Below are 18,813 nucleotides of genomic sequence, written 5' to 3' on the forward strand. Positions count from 1 at the left end.
CACCGTCATCTGCAGTAACTCCTGATGAGGTGCCAGCACCGCTGAACTGGAAGTTGCCCACGACCCACCCCCCTTTCCAAAGCCTACCTGAACAGATAATCTTACCTAGGTGCTCTGGATGAAGGTGTACCTGTGACCAGAATTTCCTCTCTACTGCTTGTGCCTTTTAGGTTGAAAAATCCAGGTAGAACGTATTCTTTAAAGCAGCGTTTCTCACATTTCATCCAGGGTTCTTGTTGAGTTACAGATTCTGATTCGTCAGGTCGCGAGTGGAGCCTGAGCTGCTTTCTGCAGGTGGTGCTGATGCTGCTTGTTCATGGACCATGTTTTGAGTAGCAAGGCTCCAGCATCTGGGCTCCTGCCTCCAGGTCCCTCTCCCTGGGTTCATTTTTCCACATTTCATGCCGCTGCTTCTTCAGTCAGCCTCACTGCGTTGCATCTGCTTGGCAACATTGCCCTCCTCCAGCCTCTGCAGCCTCCACCCGCGGGGTCCTGACCGGCATGCACGTATACTTCCTTCACTGGGGCTCCCACAGTGCACAGCTGGGGACTGACAGGCTGAAGCCTTGTCAACGGTAACATCACTCAGTGAAAAGAAGGGAAAAGCAGTTGAGATGAGAGTGAAATCCATGAGGGAGTCAGGGTTTAGGGAGACAGGGAATAGAAACAGTAGGAGAGAAGGAGGAGGGGGAAGAATGAAAATTTAGTTAGAGGAAAATATATTTTAAATGAGCTGCTCTCCATGCAGAATGCTCCAGTGAAAAGCGTTTTCTGGAATAGTGTCAAATTTATTTTTTTAGTTCTCCTCTAATTTGTCTGACAACCAGTTGCTTATTCTGTTCATTTATCTGCTGAAAATCTTGTGTGGCCCTTTGGATCCAGGCAGAAGACTTAAAAAAAAAATCTGTAAACCATCTAACAACCGAGGGCCTCTGAGAGATGGCCTGGTTAGATTGGACCAGTCAGTTCCAGCCCTTGCTGACATTAGAATCACCAGGGAGCTTTAGAAAATTCCTCATACCTAGGCTACAGTGCCAGCCAGTTAAATCAGAATCATTGGGGTGGGTCCCAGTCCTTACTGTGTTTTTTAACGTGTTTTTTGTTTGTTTGTTTGTTTTTATGCCTCCCAGATGATTCCATGGGCAGCTAAGCGCCCCAAGCCAGACCTTTACCTTCTAGCAGATGAATTGAATTCACTTTAAGTAGAAATCAAAGAGCTGTCCTTTATTTATTTCGGTTCCTTCCCATCTGAACCCTTGCCATGTTGAAAACTGCACAGTATTTTGGAAACACCATCTCTTTTAATTCAGCAGTTGAGCCACTGATTAAATATTCAAGCAGCTTTCTGAAGCTCCAGGCAGCTTTTCATTTTCTCAGTTTAGTGGCTCCCCCTGCTGGCCCTTCTCAGTAAAGGTTGCTGCTCTGCAGTATCTTACTACTGGTTCTGGCCTCTGAAACACAGCCCAGAATCACAGCATCTTAAGGCAGCTTTTCTAGTCCCACATACAACCTGTATGCCATTGTCCATTGCAAAAAATGAACAGTGTAAAGCCCTAACCCCTTGCCTAGTGGCACTGTAGATAAAGTCGGGGGAATGAGGGAAGAGAGGCTCGATATCTGTGTGTGTGCATATCCACACACATACACATATCATATACGTGTATACACACATTACATACATGCATGTATCTGCTTATCATGCTGCCAGAAAAGATTCTGATATCAGCCATTGATTTTTTCTGGTTCCCTGCAAAATAATTAATATTGGTACTTACTTTGGATAGAAAATAGGGAAGGAAAGCTTTCATCCATATTTTCTCTACCCTCCTTCATCTACTCACACCCTTTTCCTAATCAACTTGCTTCTCCTTATCTATCCTGCAAGTTATCATTATGGCCACATAAAAACAAAGGTAGATGTAAATGCATAATCTAATCTTGTAAGCTATTTGTTGTAATATTATATCACAATTTTACCACAGATAATCCTTGTGTCAGTGGAGGCAGAATTCGATCCTTATTATATCTGAATGCAGAATATAGTGCAGTCCAACGCTCAGCTCTAATTAAACCTCATAAGGCTGCCATTACAATTTGTACAGTTCTTATCATTAGCATGCCCTTCTTTGTTGTATATTAATGTCTTAACCCACTGGCCGTTGTTTTCCAGCTGACTCAGTACCGCATAGATCAGTCATGATCTATGATCTACCGCATAGATCACCCATTGACATTGCAGTACTTGATCTGTTGGAGGTGATGTTCCAAACCATTTCTTTGTCATCAAGGATAAACATTTCCAAGCCACCTATGGGACATATGTTCACCACCCCTTGACCTTTCTGGGTACATCCTGTAGAAGACATTTATCTTTGTCCCTCTTCCCAGGCAGCACCTGGCATTGGCACAGCAATCCAGATGTGCTGACTAGTATGATTCAGTGATTTAATTTGTACTAGTGGTTTATTGCTATAGAACAATATTACCACAAATTGAGCCACTTAACACAAATTTGTCATCTCAGTTCTGGTCGGTCAGGTATCCAGGCATGGCTTAGCTGGTGCTCTGCTTCAGGTGCTTACAGGGTTGCAATCACGATGTCACCTGAGCCTGCAATCTTATGGATTGGATTCACTGGGGCTAGGGAAGGATTCACTTCTAAGATCATGTGGTTGTTGACAGCATTCAGTTTCTTGCGAGCTATTAGACTGAGGGCCTTGAGTTTTGTTGGCTATTGTCTGAAGCTACCTCCAGGTGTTTGTCTTACGGCTTTCCCAGCACGACTGCTTGCTCCCTCAAAGCCAACAAGGGAGAGAGTCTCCCAGCAAGATGAGGGCTGGCATCCTACATGTTGTAATCACAGAAGTGACATCTTCTCACTTTTGCCATATTCTGTTGGTTAAAAGCAAGTCATTGGTTCCGTCCACAGTCCAGGGGAGGAGTGTAAACACCAGCAGGCAGGGATTTGGGGGCTATCTTAAAGTCAGAATACTCCAATCTCCTTTCATTTCCACCAAGTGGTCTCATAGAATTTGTACTCAGCTAAAAACCATGAGTCCTTGGTTATACAAATTGTTGCCTGCTAAGTCTTTCCATCTCAAACAACTAATAGAACCTAGGTCCCAGACTTCATGTTTATTGCTATTAGGTGTTCCTGTGTTGGGCTTGTCCTGTTGTTCCTACCTGATTAAATATTTTTTAATCCTGGCTCAGCCTTCAGAATATTTCATATCCTTTTTTTTTAATTTTTTTTTAACGTTTATTTATCTTTGAGACAGAGAGAGACAGAGCATGAACAGGGGAGGAGCAGAGAGAGAGGGAGACACAGAATCTGAAACAGGCTCCAGGCTCTGAGCTGTCAGCACAGAGCCCGACGCGGGGCTCGAACTCACGGACCGTGAGATCATGACCTGAGCCGAAGTTGGACGCTTAACCGACCAAGCCACCCAGGCGCCCCAGAATATTTCATATCTTTCCTATTGTGTCATCTGAGAATGTAATACATTTTTCTATGATGTTCTTTAAGTCACTGATGAAAATGGTGAAGAAGTTGGTACCTGGTCCCGCGTGTGTGTGTGCAAGTGTGTGTGCATGTGTGTCTATGTGTGTGAGTGTATGTGTGTGTTGGACTGGAAGAGAGAGGAGAATGAAAAAGTCCTTGTTCCTCATACCCATAACCTCTGGAGTCTGGGCCATGTTATCATTTAACACAATCTGAGCCACGTTGCTCTTTCAGATCCTCCTGGGAGTGAGATAGTACAGCTCTGAAGAGCGTAGTCAAACTAATCTGATTTTGAATCCCAGCTCCACCCACTTGATAACTATTTTTCCTGATAGAGTGCACACAGGAAGGAGGAAAGTTAGGAAGTTCTTTTTTCTGTGGGTCATCTTTGAACTTTATGCCATCTGTTCCAGAGTGCAGTGTGTAATAGCCAAGCTCAGTTCTGCTGAGTTTCTTCACAAGCTTCATTTAGGACTTCTCACTGAGGGATCATAAAAAATCTTCCAGAACTTGGGGCGCCTGGGTAGCTCAGTCACTTAAGCATCTGACTTAGGCTCAGGTCATGACCTCATGGTTCATGGGTTCGAGCCCCAAGTTGGGCTCTGTGTTGACAGCTCAGAGCCTGGAACCTGCTTCTGATTCTGTTTCCCTCTCTCTCTGCCCCTCCATCTCTCTCTCTCTCTCTCTCTCAAATAAATAAACATTAGGAAAAAAATCTTCCAGAACCTAAAGTAGTACAGCTGTGAAGCACTTGTTATTTTAGAGATGTTGTATGTATGGACTTTCAGAGTTGAGGTTTAAAAGCCAAACCAAAGCCATTTGGTTGTTCTCCATTGCCTTAGATTCATTGCTAAGTCAACTTGAAATCGCCAGCACTGCCACAGAATGCCCAGCTCACACAACTGCAAACCCAAAAGTGGGAGTCCAGCACGTTCCACATTGCCGCATTAGCACATACTTGTGTGAACTAGTTTTATCTTGATTGGCCAGAGTTGGTTGGCCAGATTTATCCTGATTGGCCAGAGTTCCTCTGTGCCAGAGTCTCTGTGAGAGACTCCTCTGACCCCTTGGCCCAGGAAAATTATTAACAGTCCTTGTTCTGCATAAACCATGGGTGTTCTTCAGGAAAAAGCTATGGACCCATTTTTAGCAGCCCTGGGACCTATACAAAAGCAAAAACTGGGAAGTGTGGGAATTTGTGGAACTGTTAAAAATTTGGAAGGGTAAGTAAGTACTTCTGACAAGCACTAGTTCTTGAGCTCTTAGCTTTTGAACTTTAGAATCTGCTTTTCTTCTGTTACTTATAAAGTAGGTATTTCAGCAGAGAGACCCTCTTTTTTCTCAGCATCTTCCTCTGCTCATCATAGAGGCCGACGTGATGGGTGGGATCTATGCTGGACCCGTCAGTGTATAAGTAAGCCCAGAAGAGTTAAGTTTGGGGTCATTAAATCATAATTCATCAGGGTCAGACAGTATAAACCTCTCCTGAGAAGGTGAGATTGTCCCTTGTTTTTCTTTACAGATGTTAAAAGTCCAGGAAATCACAGAGACACCCTTCTGGAAACTGTGTATGCATGAATATAGGGAAGTAAGACCATTTTGTAGCTTATACTTTGGCATTTACTTTCTATTACCATAAATATGCTAAAGAGTTCCACATGTTTTTCTCGATTTTAATCCCTCTCCTGAGATCTGTATCTGTATTTCCAGCAGCTCTTTACACATCCCCTATCTTGATCTGCAGGCCTTTCTACCATTTAATAAGGTCAGAATTAAACTCATTTCCCTCACCCCCAAACCTGCTTTATCACCTACATTCTTGATTTTTAACTAATAGCTTCTTATTCCCTATAAAATGGCTCTTAAGTGGTAACAAGTACATTTTACATCATGACTCACAACGCACACATATACATATACGTGCACAGATATAACATGAATAAGTTTCATAAAACAACATGCATCTTTAACATGTACGTTGTTACCTTCTGATATTATCTGTTGTTTTCATCTTTATAAAAATGCTGATGTCAACACTGCATGAAATTTACAGCCCTCCCTCCCCCGCCCCTGCCAGGGGTCATGTGACCTGCAGTCTGAAAAAACCTGAGACTGAGATAAAATGCAGGCCCCATTTATTCGGTATCTGGCCCTAGCCTCCCATTCCATAACCCAGCCAACAGTCCAGTGACACCAAACTTCACTCTGTAGCCCAGACACGCCATTCACTCATTCGGTCAGCATTTACCGAGTGCATATTTGGTGCCAGGCACATAGGAGACACTAGGGATCTAAAGATGAATACTGCTCTCTCCACTCAGATGTCTACTGTGCAGTGCGGAGATAGACCAGTAATCTAACAATTGTAAGGCCGCGAGTAGGCCATATAAGGAGACTGAACAAAACCCTCAGAGATCACAAGGATCACAGCATGCAACGTGGACCAAAAATGCCAGAAAGTCTTTCATGAGCCCATGAGCTGAAGCTAGAAAAAGAAGTAGGAATTAACCTGGCCAGTGGTCGGCAGGGCATTCCAGAAGAGGAAGCCACTGTGAGAAGGCATGGAGGCACGAGCAGCATGAGAATTTGGAGAACTGAAAGTATTTTGACACAGCCTTTCCTTACAACCGGAGTCCTCTGCTGTCCCCATCCCCTGCCCCTATGCCCCTTCTCTGTACTTGGCCAACCAATACTCAATGTTCCCATGTCGCTTTTCTCCCTGGCCCCAGGGGGACTCAGGCACACCTCCACTCTGGACTGTCACCTCCCTCGCCCCAAACTTCTGAGAAAGCACTTGTGTTGAAGGCAGCCCATTGTTGCCCCAGTTCAGCTGCCTCACTGGAGGCAGACTCCAGGCAGAGCCCCAGTCTCATCCTTCTGTCTTCTGTGATGAACACAATAAATGTTAGCCTGTGAAGAGATGAACCAATGAAGGAACAGGGCAATGTACCAGCCACAGGCACAGATTTCAGGGGAAGCTGCTTAAATGACTATGTAGAAAGCTTTTTAACATATGGCATGTCTGTCATTTGAAAACTGAAAGCCCCTCAGACCTTAGCAATCTGCCTATTTACAGATGTGGGACCACATCTGAAATGTTGATGGTGCTATTTTCTTCTGCACTATATTTGCAAAAGATTACTTTTTACTTTTAGAGAATACCTCTTTTTCTAACTTAAAAGTGTCTTGGTGGGTACCTGGGTGGCAGAGTTGGTTAAGCATCTGACTGTTGGTTTCAGCTCAGGTCATGTCTCCTGGTCATGAGATCAAGTCTTACATCAGGCTCTGCACTGACAGCCCAGAGCCTACTTGGGATTCTCTCTCTCCCCCTCCTCTGGTCGGTCTCTCTCTCTCTCTTTATCTCTCTCTCTCTCTCTCTCTCTCTCTCAAACTGAACAAATAAACTTTAACAAGAAGTGTCTTAGTCAACTAATATAAATGAAAATCTGACATCAGAGACAACATACACCCACTTTCTTCCGAGCGCACATAGCTTATCATCTCTAACCATACCTTTAACCTAGATTGCCTTCCCAAAAAGGCTTTCACAGGAAGCAAGACTGATTTTTAACTCTTGTTTTCCTTTGCCCACTTTCTGTCCACATTGTATTTCTTGTGCAAATGGCCCAGGAGTTGTAGGCAGGAAGAAATTGAGGTGTGTAGTCTCATCAGTCAGCACTATAATAATAATTTTTTAAAAGTCTTACGGATTTTCTCTTTGCAGATGACTTTTATGAGACAGCCATAATATTTGATAATCACTTTGAAACAGAACACTGGGTGTGGACGGGAGTAGTGCCTATGAAGAAGTTTTGGTAACACAAACAGGTTTTGTAGAAACAGGTATAGTCAGGGTCATACCACTATCTTTACTAAGAGTGAGAGAAAAAGGTTCAAGTTCTGGCTGGACCTTCTGTTGCCTTTAAAACCATTAGAGGGTCTGTGTCATATGTGATAGATTGGTTGTGATCAAATCATGGTTTTGAGCTGAAACGTCCTTCCTTTAGTTGCTAATGTCCTTCACGACTTTCTTGCGGATTTTAGTGGAAGCTCAAAGTGGAGCATCACTCAGATGAGCTGTGTGCACTGGTTGTCTCCCTGTCTTGAAATAATATTTGGAATTAGTGGGGAAAAAAGGGGGAAGTACTGGGGCACCTGGTGACTCAGTTGGTTAAGCATCTCGCTCTTGATTTCAGCCCAAGTCATGATCTCATTGGTTCATGAGTTTGAGCCCTGTATCAGGCTCTGTGCTGACAGTGAGGAGACCTGCTTGGGGTTCTCTCCCTCTCCCTCTCTCTCTGCCCCTCCCATGCTCTCTCTCTTTCAAAATGAATAAATAAGTTAAAATACTTAAAAAATTTTTGTAATAAAAAATAAATTTTTTGAAAAGAAGAGGAAGTGCCTTTTGCAGACACTGTTACTGCAGTAGTTCGTGTCAGACATGGTGTCTTTGTCTCCTTTCCTATCTTACCACCACTCCCCCCCGCCCCCAGCCCTCTTGACTGTCTCCCCACCGCCCACCCAGCCCATCCATAGTGTGGCTTTCTTTGTGTAGATGTGCCTATTGATGTTACTCTTGTTTAGTGCTTGCAAAAATTAACCAGTTACAGTTAAAAAGAAAATATTATCTCATTCCAGAACCCAGATTCAGTGTTTCTGTGGGGGAACGTAATAATGTATTTAATCCTGATTCACTAGAGTAGGAAGCGGTGAGTGAAACACTCACTGTATGTGCGCCACCCTTTGACATGACAGCCCTGTCCCCTACTAAATAAATACATAAATAATCAGAGCTCTGTATTTCCTTATTGCCTAGGAGTACATGCTAGTCCTCAGATAAAGTAGAATATCTTAATTTCCTTCCATGATCTCTGTCATTCCTCCTCTTTTGCCAGCTTCTGGCTTTATCTCTTGCCCTTTCTAACCTGTTACATTGTTCGTGTTGGTCCATCATAGTTTGAGTTAACATACAGCATGTGGCACTGACTCCCCTGAACATGGAGGGGGTCACTGTATTCTCCCCCATGGCCAGTGCCTCCCTGACCTGACCCTGTTTTCTGGGGGTACTTTGAGTAACATCTAGTACTTACATAGTGCTTACTCATGCCGGGTAGTGCTCTCGCCACAAACGAGGTAGGTGCTGTTGTCATCCTCAGTTTACAAAGGAGGAAATTGAAAGTTCAGTTCAATGAGGAACCTCTGTGAGGCTATTTCTTGCCCATGATCACATGACTAGTAAGTAGGGGAGCAAGGATTTGAACCCAAGAAATCTGTCTCCAGGGGTGGGCTCCTAACCCTCCAACTCCACTGTTTTCGATCTGTGATTTACCGTGATCATGGAGTGTAACAGCGACCGCTGGTCGACCTGAATGTTCACATGGAGCGAACCCAGTTTTATGTGAGCGGCGATTGCCCTTCAGCCAGACCAAACATCATGGTGATAGAAAAATAGATGGAGAAAGAAGGTGAAAATGTGGATGAAGAGAGGAACATGTGTAGGGAGGGCCGTATTTGGGGATGAGGAAATCCTAAGCCACATAAACATGTTAACTGAAATGAGCAATATGGCCATTAGAGAATGAGTGTCCCAAGCTGTCTGTCCTGCTTCTTTGAAACATTGTGATGCTTAGACAGAGGATTTGGGGGAAGAAATGACAGAATTCTTACAACTGTTAAATGATCAGACATCTGATACTGGAGTGAAGGACAAAAGCTCATGCAGGAATCATGAGGCACATACACATACTCTGTTCAGCTCTGTGGAGCTAATAAGTTATCATTTGAGTCCTTAGCCTACCCAGTAAGTTTGGAGCTGATGAAATGCAGCAGATTAAGCTTACTGTGTTCAGCTGCATTTGTTCAAATGCAGACATTCATCTTGGGTGGCTCTTTAGTTTTTAGTTTGGGGTTTGTTTGTACTGAAATAAAGTCCCTGGCACACGATCATGGAAAAAAATCCAGAGTTTCATCATATGTAGTGTACTGTTTTTCTACACTGGAGAGTTTTGAGTGCTTTGGAAATAATAAGTCTGTTTCCACAATTTCCTGCTCTCTACCAGGTTCTCGGAACGCCAAATGAGGACACGTGGCCTGGAGTTCATTCTTTACCACATTTTAAGCCAGGTATGTTTCACTAATTACAAATGACTAAGTGCTTCCTCTGTGCATAGTAGATAGATACGTGTTCCCCCTCAAGCGTATATATTATACCTTGAAAAATCCTGGTTACTTGCCATTGTGTATCCTGCCTATTAGTGGAGGGGCCCTTTTGTTTTTACAGTTTATTTGTCTGTAAAGATGGAATTAATGGCATTCCTCATGAGAGATTTTCACCGTATGTACCTCCTTTGAGTTGACTGGCTAATCTTAATGTAACTATTTTGTCATCAGACTAACATCCGTGTCTATAAAACAAAATTTAAATCAGGGTACTATGATCGGTCTGCGTGATTCCTTATAAAAATACTAGGAAAAGAATTAAATTGTAAAAACGAAAACTTTACATTTTGATTTGTTTTTTAAAAACTACTGATATACAGTCAATTAGTTTGAGTTTTAACATATAAAATGTTTTGAATGTCTGTTTGACAGCATGCAGTCTTTTTTAGTGTAAAATATTTAAACCTCTGAACTGGAAAATCTGAGAAAAATGCCAAACCTTTAAAATAAATTGTCATTTTTTTCTTCACCAGTAGGTGGCAGTGAAGAAACTTTCAGTTCTAATGATTGCACTTTAGAGAAAGAATCTGAAACGTGGTAATTTAAAATTTTTATAGGACACATGAAAAGTTTGGAATTGGAAATTTAATGAAAATCAATGGTGTGAATTATTGTGAAATAATTCTCTTGGGTTTTTTTTCTCTTTGCTCTGTTACAAAACATAGATTATAAAGTGCAGACCCACAATAAAATTACTGAAAGGGATTTTGTAGAAGATCTAATAGTCCATTATTTTATGAGGAAAAGAACTATGAATAATTTCTGTTATGGGAGCCAAGTTTATTCTCTTGCTCCTCTTCCCCTTTTTTTTGGGAACCATCAGGAATAAATTATCAATCCCAAAGAATGACTGAGTTAGGAAACTATTTTTATTCTCAGTATTTTTCTTCTGAAAGTGTACAGTGTGCTGAGAATTCTTCTATCTTCTTGGGCTGCCCCGAGGACTCTTTGTACTCTTACTGAAAATTTTAAGTTAGCTTCTATGTTCTGAAAGACTATAGAAACTTAACAATTTAAGATGGATTTTTTTTCCTTCTTTTTTTTAACCAAGTGAGAAGTACCCTTTAACTGCTCCAGCTGTTCCTAATGGAATCTGAGAACACGGCTCTTTATAAATGTTCCAAATGTGGGCTGTGAAAGAAGGTTAGCTTCCCCATGTTGGTATCTAAAATCTCAAGTCCTAGGAAAATAGAGGAGAATACAAAAAGATTTTAAATAAATGAAGTTAGATGCAGAGAGGAGTAATTAAGACAGTCATTTTGGCCTGCCAAGTTTCTGCACTAGAAAAGATGGGGTGATATGTTTATTTTGGGGTGACTAGAATTAATCTTCATCAACAAGGTACAAAAGCATTTATTAAATGTGTTCTGGAAAGTACTATGATGTAGTGCAAGTTAGGCTAACAGATTGGGAACTTTATGAGATCAGGGACTGTGCATAGTTCGTATTTTAGTGTTCAATAAATATTTGTTGCCCTGAATTATACTCAATGTTTAAAACAGAAACTCTTCATATGACTTTTCGAGTGTAGAACATAGATAAATTAAGATAGTGTGTGTTTAAGTTATTTAATATTATGTACAAGTGTCAAGACAGACCATACATAAAAGGTGACAGGGAACCAGAAGGACACATTTAGATGGTAAAAGGCATGGGTGCTGAAAACAAGAAAGATATTCCACGCAAAGCTTGGGGCTTGTGGATAAGAGTAAACCTGGGGATGTCTGGGTGGCTTAGACCGACTCTTGATTTCGGCTTAGGTCATGAGCTCAGGGTTTGTGAGTTAGAGCCCCGGGTTGGGCTGTGTACTGTCAGGGCAGAGCCTGCTTGGGATTCTCTTCCCTCTCTCTCTGCCCCTCCCCTGTGTTCTCAGTCTCTCTCTCAATAAATAAACTCAATCAGACCATCAGGGGAGTCCTGGTCTCTGACTTCCTGGACCTCCTCCTCCAGGGGAAGAAGAAATGCATTCCTAGAGGAGAAAAATACCAGTGCTAGGGGCTACCTGCCCCCGCCCCCCACTCTGTAACTCCTTATACTACCCCCAAAGAGTGCCTTAGAAAATCAGAGGGAAAGCAAAACAGCTTGAACCTTAAGGATATACTTTCAATAGATTTTTTTTTAGATCAATATTAGCCTCATAGCAAAATTGAGCAGGATGTACAAAGGTTGCTCCTACATGCCTGCCCCACATACACACCCATTATCAACATCTCCCACTAGAGTGGTGCTTTTGTTACAGTTTGATAAACCTAAACTGACACATCATTATCATCATCCAAAGTTCATAGTATACATTGGGGTTCACTGTTGGTGTTGTGTGTTCTGTGGGTTTGGACCAATGTATAATGACATGTATGCACCATAATAGTATCCTATAGAGTAGTTTAACTGCCCTAAAGATCCTCTGTGCTTTGCCTGTCCTTCCTCCCTAACCTCCTAACCCCTAGCAACCACTTTTTTAATTTATTTTTATTTTTTTAAATTTTTTAATGCTTATTTATTATTGAGAGACAGAGAGGGGCAGAGCATGAGTATGGAAGAGGCAGAGAGATGGGGAGACACAGAATCCGAAGCAGGCTCCAGACTCTGAGCTCTCAGCGCAGAGCCCAATGCGGAGCTCGAACTCACAAACTGCAAGATCATGACCTGAGCTGAAATTGGACACTTAACCAACTGAGCCACCCAGGCGCCCCACCACTTTTTTTAAAATTGTCTCCATAGTTTTGCCTTTTCCAGAATGTCATAAAGTTGAAATCATACAGGGTGTTGCCTTTTCAGATTGGCTTCTTTCACTTAGTAATATGCACTGAAATTGTCTTCATGTTTCCTCACGGCTTGATTTTTTCTTAGTGCTAAATATCCCATTATCATGATATATTTCAGTTTACTTATCCATTCACCTACTGAAGGACACCTTAATTGTTTTAAGTTTTGGCAGTTATGAATAAAAATGCTATAAATACCTGTGTGCAGGTTTTTGTATGGACATAAGCTTCCAGCTCGTTTGGGCAGCTACCAAGGAGTGTGGTCACTAGATCATACATACTTGGCTTAATTTTTTAATAGCTAATAAATTTAAGCAACTCAAGATATCAAATAATATGAAAAAGAAGATGCAAAGCCTTCCCAACCCTGTCTGCCATCCTCCCACTTCCCCAGAACCACTGCCCCCACCACAGGCCCCCATTTTATTACTTTCCAATATTAAACACAATTTTGGGTCTTTCTTGTCTCATTAATGCATCCTGTAAGTCTTGTCCTATTATTGTATAGAGGAAGCCAGTGCATTGTTTTCCATTGTATGGATTGAACCAATTCCCTCCTTATCAACATTTGGGTTGTTTCCAGACTTTTGCTATTATAAATATCATAACCCTGTACATATATGTATATGTATACATACATGTATATATGTGTGTGTGTATATATATATATATATATACACACACACACATGTTGCATGCCTGCAGGTATATCTTGAAGGATAAATTACCAGAGGTAGGCTTAAATATCAATACATATACAAAATTGTAATTTTGAGCACTCTGTCAAATTGCTGTCCAAAGAAATGGTGCCAGTTGGCCAGCAATATATGAGATATATACATAATATAATATATTACCAGCAATATATGAGAATGCTGCTTCTCCATTTCAGAATTTTTAGAGTTTGCCAGTCTGTTAGGTGACAAACGGAATCTCAACACAACTTTTAATTTCATTCTCCTTTTTTTTTTTTTTTTTTTTTTTAATTTTTTTTTTTTTTCAACGTTTTTTATTTATTTTTGGGACAGAGAGAGACAGAGCATGAACGGGGGAGGGGCAGAGAGAGAGGGAGACACAGAATCGGAAACAGGCTCCAGGCTCCGAGCCATCAGCCCAGAGCCTGACGCGGGGCTCGAACTCACGGACCGCGAGATCGTGACCTGGCTGAAGTCGGACGCTTAACCGACTGCGCCACCCAGGCGCCCCTCATTCTCCTTTTTATATGAGGTTGAGCATCTTTTCATATGTTTGAAGATCACTTTAATTTCCTTTCCTGTGAATAGTTAATATCTTTTACCCAATTTACACTTGAGTTGTATGTTGTTTTCTTATCAATTTCTATGGGTTCTTTACATATTGAAGAAAGCAATTTTGAAAAGAATTCTTACTCTCATGTCTTACTTGACTTGCTTAACTGAATAAATTTTGCCTCATGAGAACAAAAGCTATGGTGGTTTAGAACAGTGCAGTCATTACATTTTTTAAAAGATCAGTTGCTATTAGAAATATATGTACAAATTTCTATATATGTACCTTTTAAGAAAACTGTTTTCAAATGAGTTATTTTATAGCTATGATCAAGGTCATGAATAAAAGCTACAAAGTTGCGTCTCTTGCTTTTAACATATTCTACTCTAAATACCTAAAAGGCCTTTTTTGTTATTGTTTTTTTTTAATTAACTTATCCTTATAGTTAACTTCTATAGAATAAGTCCAATTTCTTTATTTATTCAACAATATTTATTGAGTACCATGTGTATGGCTAGGGAGTGGGGATATTGCAGTGAAAAAAAACCACACAAGATCCCTGACAGATAGGAGACACATGTAATACATAAAATATATAGTATACTATGTGGCAATGAGTACTCTGGAGGGAAATAGAGGAAGAAATGGGGGCACTTCACAATTTTAAATTTTAATGTAATCAAAGAAGACCTCACTGAAAAGATGACATTTTACTCCAGGACATGAGAGAGAGAGGGCCACGAAAATATTTGCAGGAAGAACTTTCCAGACAGAACAGCAAGTACAAAGAGGTCCTAAAGTGGGAAGAGGAGAGTATAAAATCAGGTCAGACACAGCAAGGACTGTGCTAATAGGATTCCATCACCATGTACTCTGAACCAGATAGAAAGTGCTGGAAGATTTTGAATAAGTCTGCACACGACCTGGATTGCAGTTTACTAAGATTACCCTGTCTCTTGTGTTGAGAATTGGGGCCCAGGCACAAGCAGGGAGACCAGCGAGGAGACTGTGGCAGGAGTCTAGGAGAGAGATAAAATGTGCCATGAATAAAACTACGTTACCTTCTCAACTTCTTGGTTTAGGAGAGAACTTAACATGGTTTTCCCTTGGAAAGTATGGCAAAACTAGAGAAACATTTTTAAGAACAATTGCCAAAATATTAAAAGAACAATTGGGTAACATCTGGGTCTTTTTCTTTAGTATTCAGCCTGTATACACAGGCTGCTGACCTCTTCTGCTCTTAACATTTCTGCTGACACCAAATTCCTCAACCTCATTCCTTAACCTCCTATGGGAATTTGCTTATTCCCATAGCAACCAGGCAGCCAGGACAGGCCGCTGCTGCATAAAATAAATAAGTCAATATGTAACACACACGTGCACACACTTATACATACACGTTTGTGTTACATATAATAAGGAGTCTGACTGTGGGAGGTGCTGTTTTTCCATCATTTCCTTCTATTTAAATTTCTCTTCAAAGAAGTGGGAAGTGAGTCTGTTGCTTTGAACCTATTGCTTTCCTGTTTCTTTTCCCTCAAAGAAAAGTTCTGTGGTTCTGTGGTATATGGTCTAAAAGTAGGGGTCTCTCCCTCCCCTTTTTCCTTCCTCTCCCCGTCTCCCTCTCTTACATCACAGTGTCTCCTTTTGTCACCATGCTCAGACGCTTGCTGAGGGCCAGCCTCAGAGGCAAGAGGTTATTCTTAGCACTTCAGTAATTCTCTCGTATCTGATTATATTAGATTCATCAGAGGCCAAGCCCCATTCCCTAACACAAAGTAAAAGCCCACTGTAAAACTAAGACAATTTTCGCTTCGCTTGTTTCATAGTTACACGTTAATGGGACACTTGCACACAAGGCTCAGTGCCTTGGTTTCCCTCTGAGATAGTAAGAAGCTTCCCCACGTGAATCCCAGGATCACTTTTTCCTGCCTGCCTCGCCTACCGCTCCTTTGCTTTGACAGAGGCAACATGGTTTATATGTCTCCGGTGAAATGATCCCTGAAATTCTTTGTTATATAAGACAGAGTTAGCATTACGGTTTTTAAAAAACACATCGCATACATATTTGATGTGTTGTTTTATGCTTTGCAGGTTTGTGATAATCCTAAATCAGGGTAGAACATAGGTAGACATTGGAGGCTCTCCAGGCTGGTAGAATTGGGGTGGGTGACTGGAGTGCTGAGAAGACTTTGGAATTTCCTTCTGTTGAGGAAGACCCTCGGGGCTGGGAGCATAAGCACTGTTTTGGTTGTGCTGTAACTATTTAAGCAAATTGAACGTTAAAGCCTCCTTTGTAAGGTTAGGAACCTGAGGTCAGAGATGTGAAGGGGCTTCCAAAGTGGACGTAGACCCTAAGTCTTCCTGGGTTTCATTTCAGTGCTCTTTTTTTTTCCCAGCATATACCATGGAAGATCATGCTACTGGATCTGTACCCTAATTACTGTATCATGATTTCTCATTGACTTTTTTCCAATGAGAGTTGTATTGACAGTTAGTCTATAAAGAAAATAACAGAAAACTAGAGAGGATCTGATCTCTGGATTTAGTGAAATACATAGAACCACAAATACCTCTTTGTATAAAGAGGTTTGGCCTCAAAATAACATGGAGACTCCAATGTATGATACTTTTATTCATCTCTTAAGTGCTTCCAACAAAAGGGGCATTCAAACAGCATTCAGTTAGTGACAAATTATTATTCAGGAGTTTAAAAAAGGAAAGCACTGTAAAATTCAGAAAGAAAAAATGTTGCTAGACCATAAGCAATTAAAAGAAATAAAATTTAGATTAAAATATATCTATGTTCCCAAATCAAGCTAGAGTACAGAGTATTTCTAAAGTGATATTATTCCTTTGAAAAAGTTATCTAATACAAGAAGCTGTTTGATTAAGGAAAATTTGATGAAGATATAATGTTTTTCAATGAATGAAGTGAAATAAAAGAAAAATTTGCCATCAGAGGCAAATTGCAGAATGGTAGTATTTTAAACATTCTGTGCCCAAAACTAAGCCCACAGACATAGTGACCTTGAAGGCAACATTTAAATATGGACTTAGTTACAGACAGAGAAAGACAAATACCATATGCTTTCACTTAAATGGGGTTGGTTGCCAGAGGGGAGGCGGGAAGGGTATGGGCCAACTGGGTGATGGGCACTAAGGAAGGCACTTGTGATGAGCACTGGTGTTGTATGTAAGTAATGAATCACTACATACACCTGCAAGTATTTGTTTCTACACCTGAAACGAATATTACCTTGTATGTTAACAAACTGGGATTTAAATAAAAACTTGAAAAAATAAAAAACAAATGAATAAATGAAAAGCAGAAACAGACCCATAAATACAGAGAGCAGACTGATGATTGCCAGAGGCAAGAGTGTGGGGGGAGCAAAATGGGTGAAGTGGAGTGGGAGATACAGGCTTCCAGCTATGGAATGAGTAAGTCATGGGAATAAAAAACACAGCACAGGGATTAATATAGCCAATTGTATTGTAAAAGTGTTGTATGGGGACAAAAGGCCACTACACTTGTGAGCACAACATAATGTATGCAGATGTTGAATTATGTTTATTCGCCTGAAATTAATGTAACATTGTGTTGTAAATTATACTTAACTTTTTAAAAAAAAATGAATAAAATTATGTGCAGAGCACGAGGATAATAGAAAAGAAATAAAAGAAATCTAAAAATATAGATAGATACTATGACTTATAATTGGGTGAAGAACTTCTCAAGTCCTGCCTATTCACAGGCCTGACTGGGGCCCAAAAGCTAAATCCAGACTTAATTCCAGAGGGAACATATAAATTCTTTCAGAAATAGGATGCCATGGTGACAACACCTTACATTTTATGTGGCATTTTATTATTTACACAGCATTTTAATGTATTACCTCAATTGGTATTTAGAATAACTCTGAGTTATTATAATGTTGTTGCCCTAAAACTTTTATCCCATTTTACAGACAAGAAACTGAAGCATAGAGAGATTGGGTGGCTTGCCCAAGGCTACATCTCCAGGATGTGGTGAAATCAAAACTCAACCCCACACGGGTTGCCAGTTCCCAGCCTGGTATTCTCACCCCTATCTTCAAATCGTTTTCCCGAACACAAGGGTATGAGGGAGAACTGTTAAGCTTTCCTCAGCCCTGCCTTACGTCACCTTGGGAAGATCTATACCTTCTTATAGATACGAGAGCCATCCTCCACCTGCTAAGAGGGGCATCTTTTTAAACCCTTTAGCCCTGTGCTTCCAATAAATTGTCAACCCCAAAAAGCCCCCTGTGGATGTTTAGCTTCAGATATTCAGTCCTTAGTACATATTACGGGAATTACCCAGTTTCATGAATGCAGAGCTAAGGAAGTTTGGACCCTTAGCCTTGACTCACATTCTTGGCTTTACCCTAGTCTTTAAGAAGGTGATGGAAAGGGGCGCCTGAGTGGCTCAGTCAGTTAAGCGACCGACTTCAGCTCAGGTCGTGATCTCACGGTTGGTGACTTTTGAGCCCCGCGTCAGGCTCTGTGCTGACAGCTCAGAGCCTGGAGCCTGTTTCGGATTTTGTGTCTCCCTCTCTCTCTGCCCCGCCCCTGCTCACGCTCTGTTTCTCTCTGTCTCTCAATAACAAATAAATGTTAAAAAGAAATTGAAAAAAAAAAGAAGGTTGAGAGAAAAGCAGAAACTGTTGTGTGGAATATTCAGTGCAGGAAGATTGAAAGGAGGACATCTTCATGCCAGGATGTTGCCCTTCAGAGACCACACCTTTAATCAGGGAACCCCTGTGGACATGCAGAGACATCTTCCTTGCTCTTGCAGAAGAATAATGTCTGCTCCATCCCACTCACAAAGTCCTATGGAAATTAAATGAGATAATGTATTTTTACATTCTCTTTTTCACTTTGTATTTTCTTTTATTCTACCTATCCTTAAGAAGATTTGAGCTAACTGTATAATTGATATAAAAGTACTTTTAAGCTGCTAACGGCATGTAACTACAAAATAATATTTTGTACCATTTATATAGTGTCCTCTGCCTGGTATTTCTTTTCCCACTCGCTCTTTATGCTTTATCTCAA

The 18,813-nt window shown here is 41.0% G+C and overlaps 1 protein-coding gene across 6 annotated transcripts in view; it reads left to right on the forward strand.

Moving 5' to 3' along the window:
• CDK14 (cyclin dependent kinase 14) overlaps positions 1-18,813 on the forward strand; it is a 614,333-nt gene that overhangs the window by 437,110 nt on the left and 158,410 nt on the right. For all 6 annotated transcript variants that reach the window (XM_060633845.3, XM_060633844.3, XM_060633843.3 and 3 more), the window contains one exon: positions 9,562-9,625. In XM_060633845.3, the coding sequence (XP_060489828.1) occupies positions 9,562-9,625 (64 nt within the window). The remainder of the gene's footprint in view (positions 1-9,561; positions 9,626-18,813) is intronic.

The sequence above is a fragment of the Panthera onca genome, chromosome A2, assembly GCF_046562875.1.
Source record: "Panthera onca isolate mPanOnc1 chromosome A2, mPanOnc1 haplotype 2, whole genome shotgun sequence".
NCBI lineage: Eukaryota > Metazoa > Chordata > Mammalia > Carnivora > Felidae > Panthera > Panthera onca.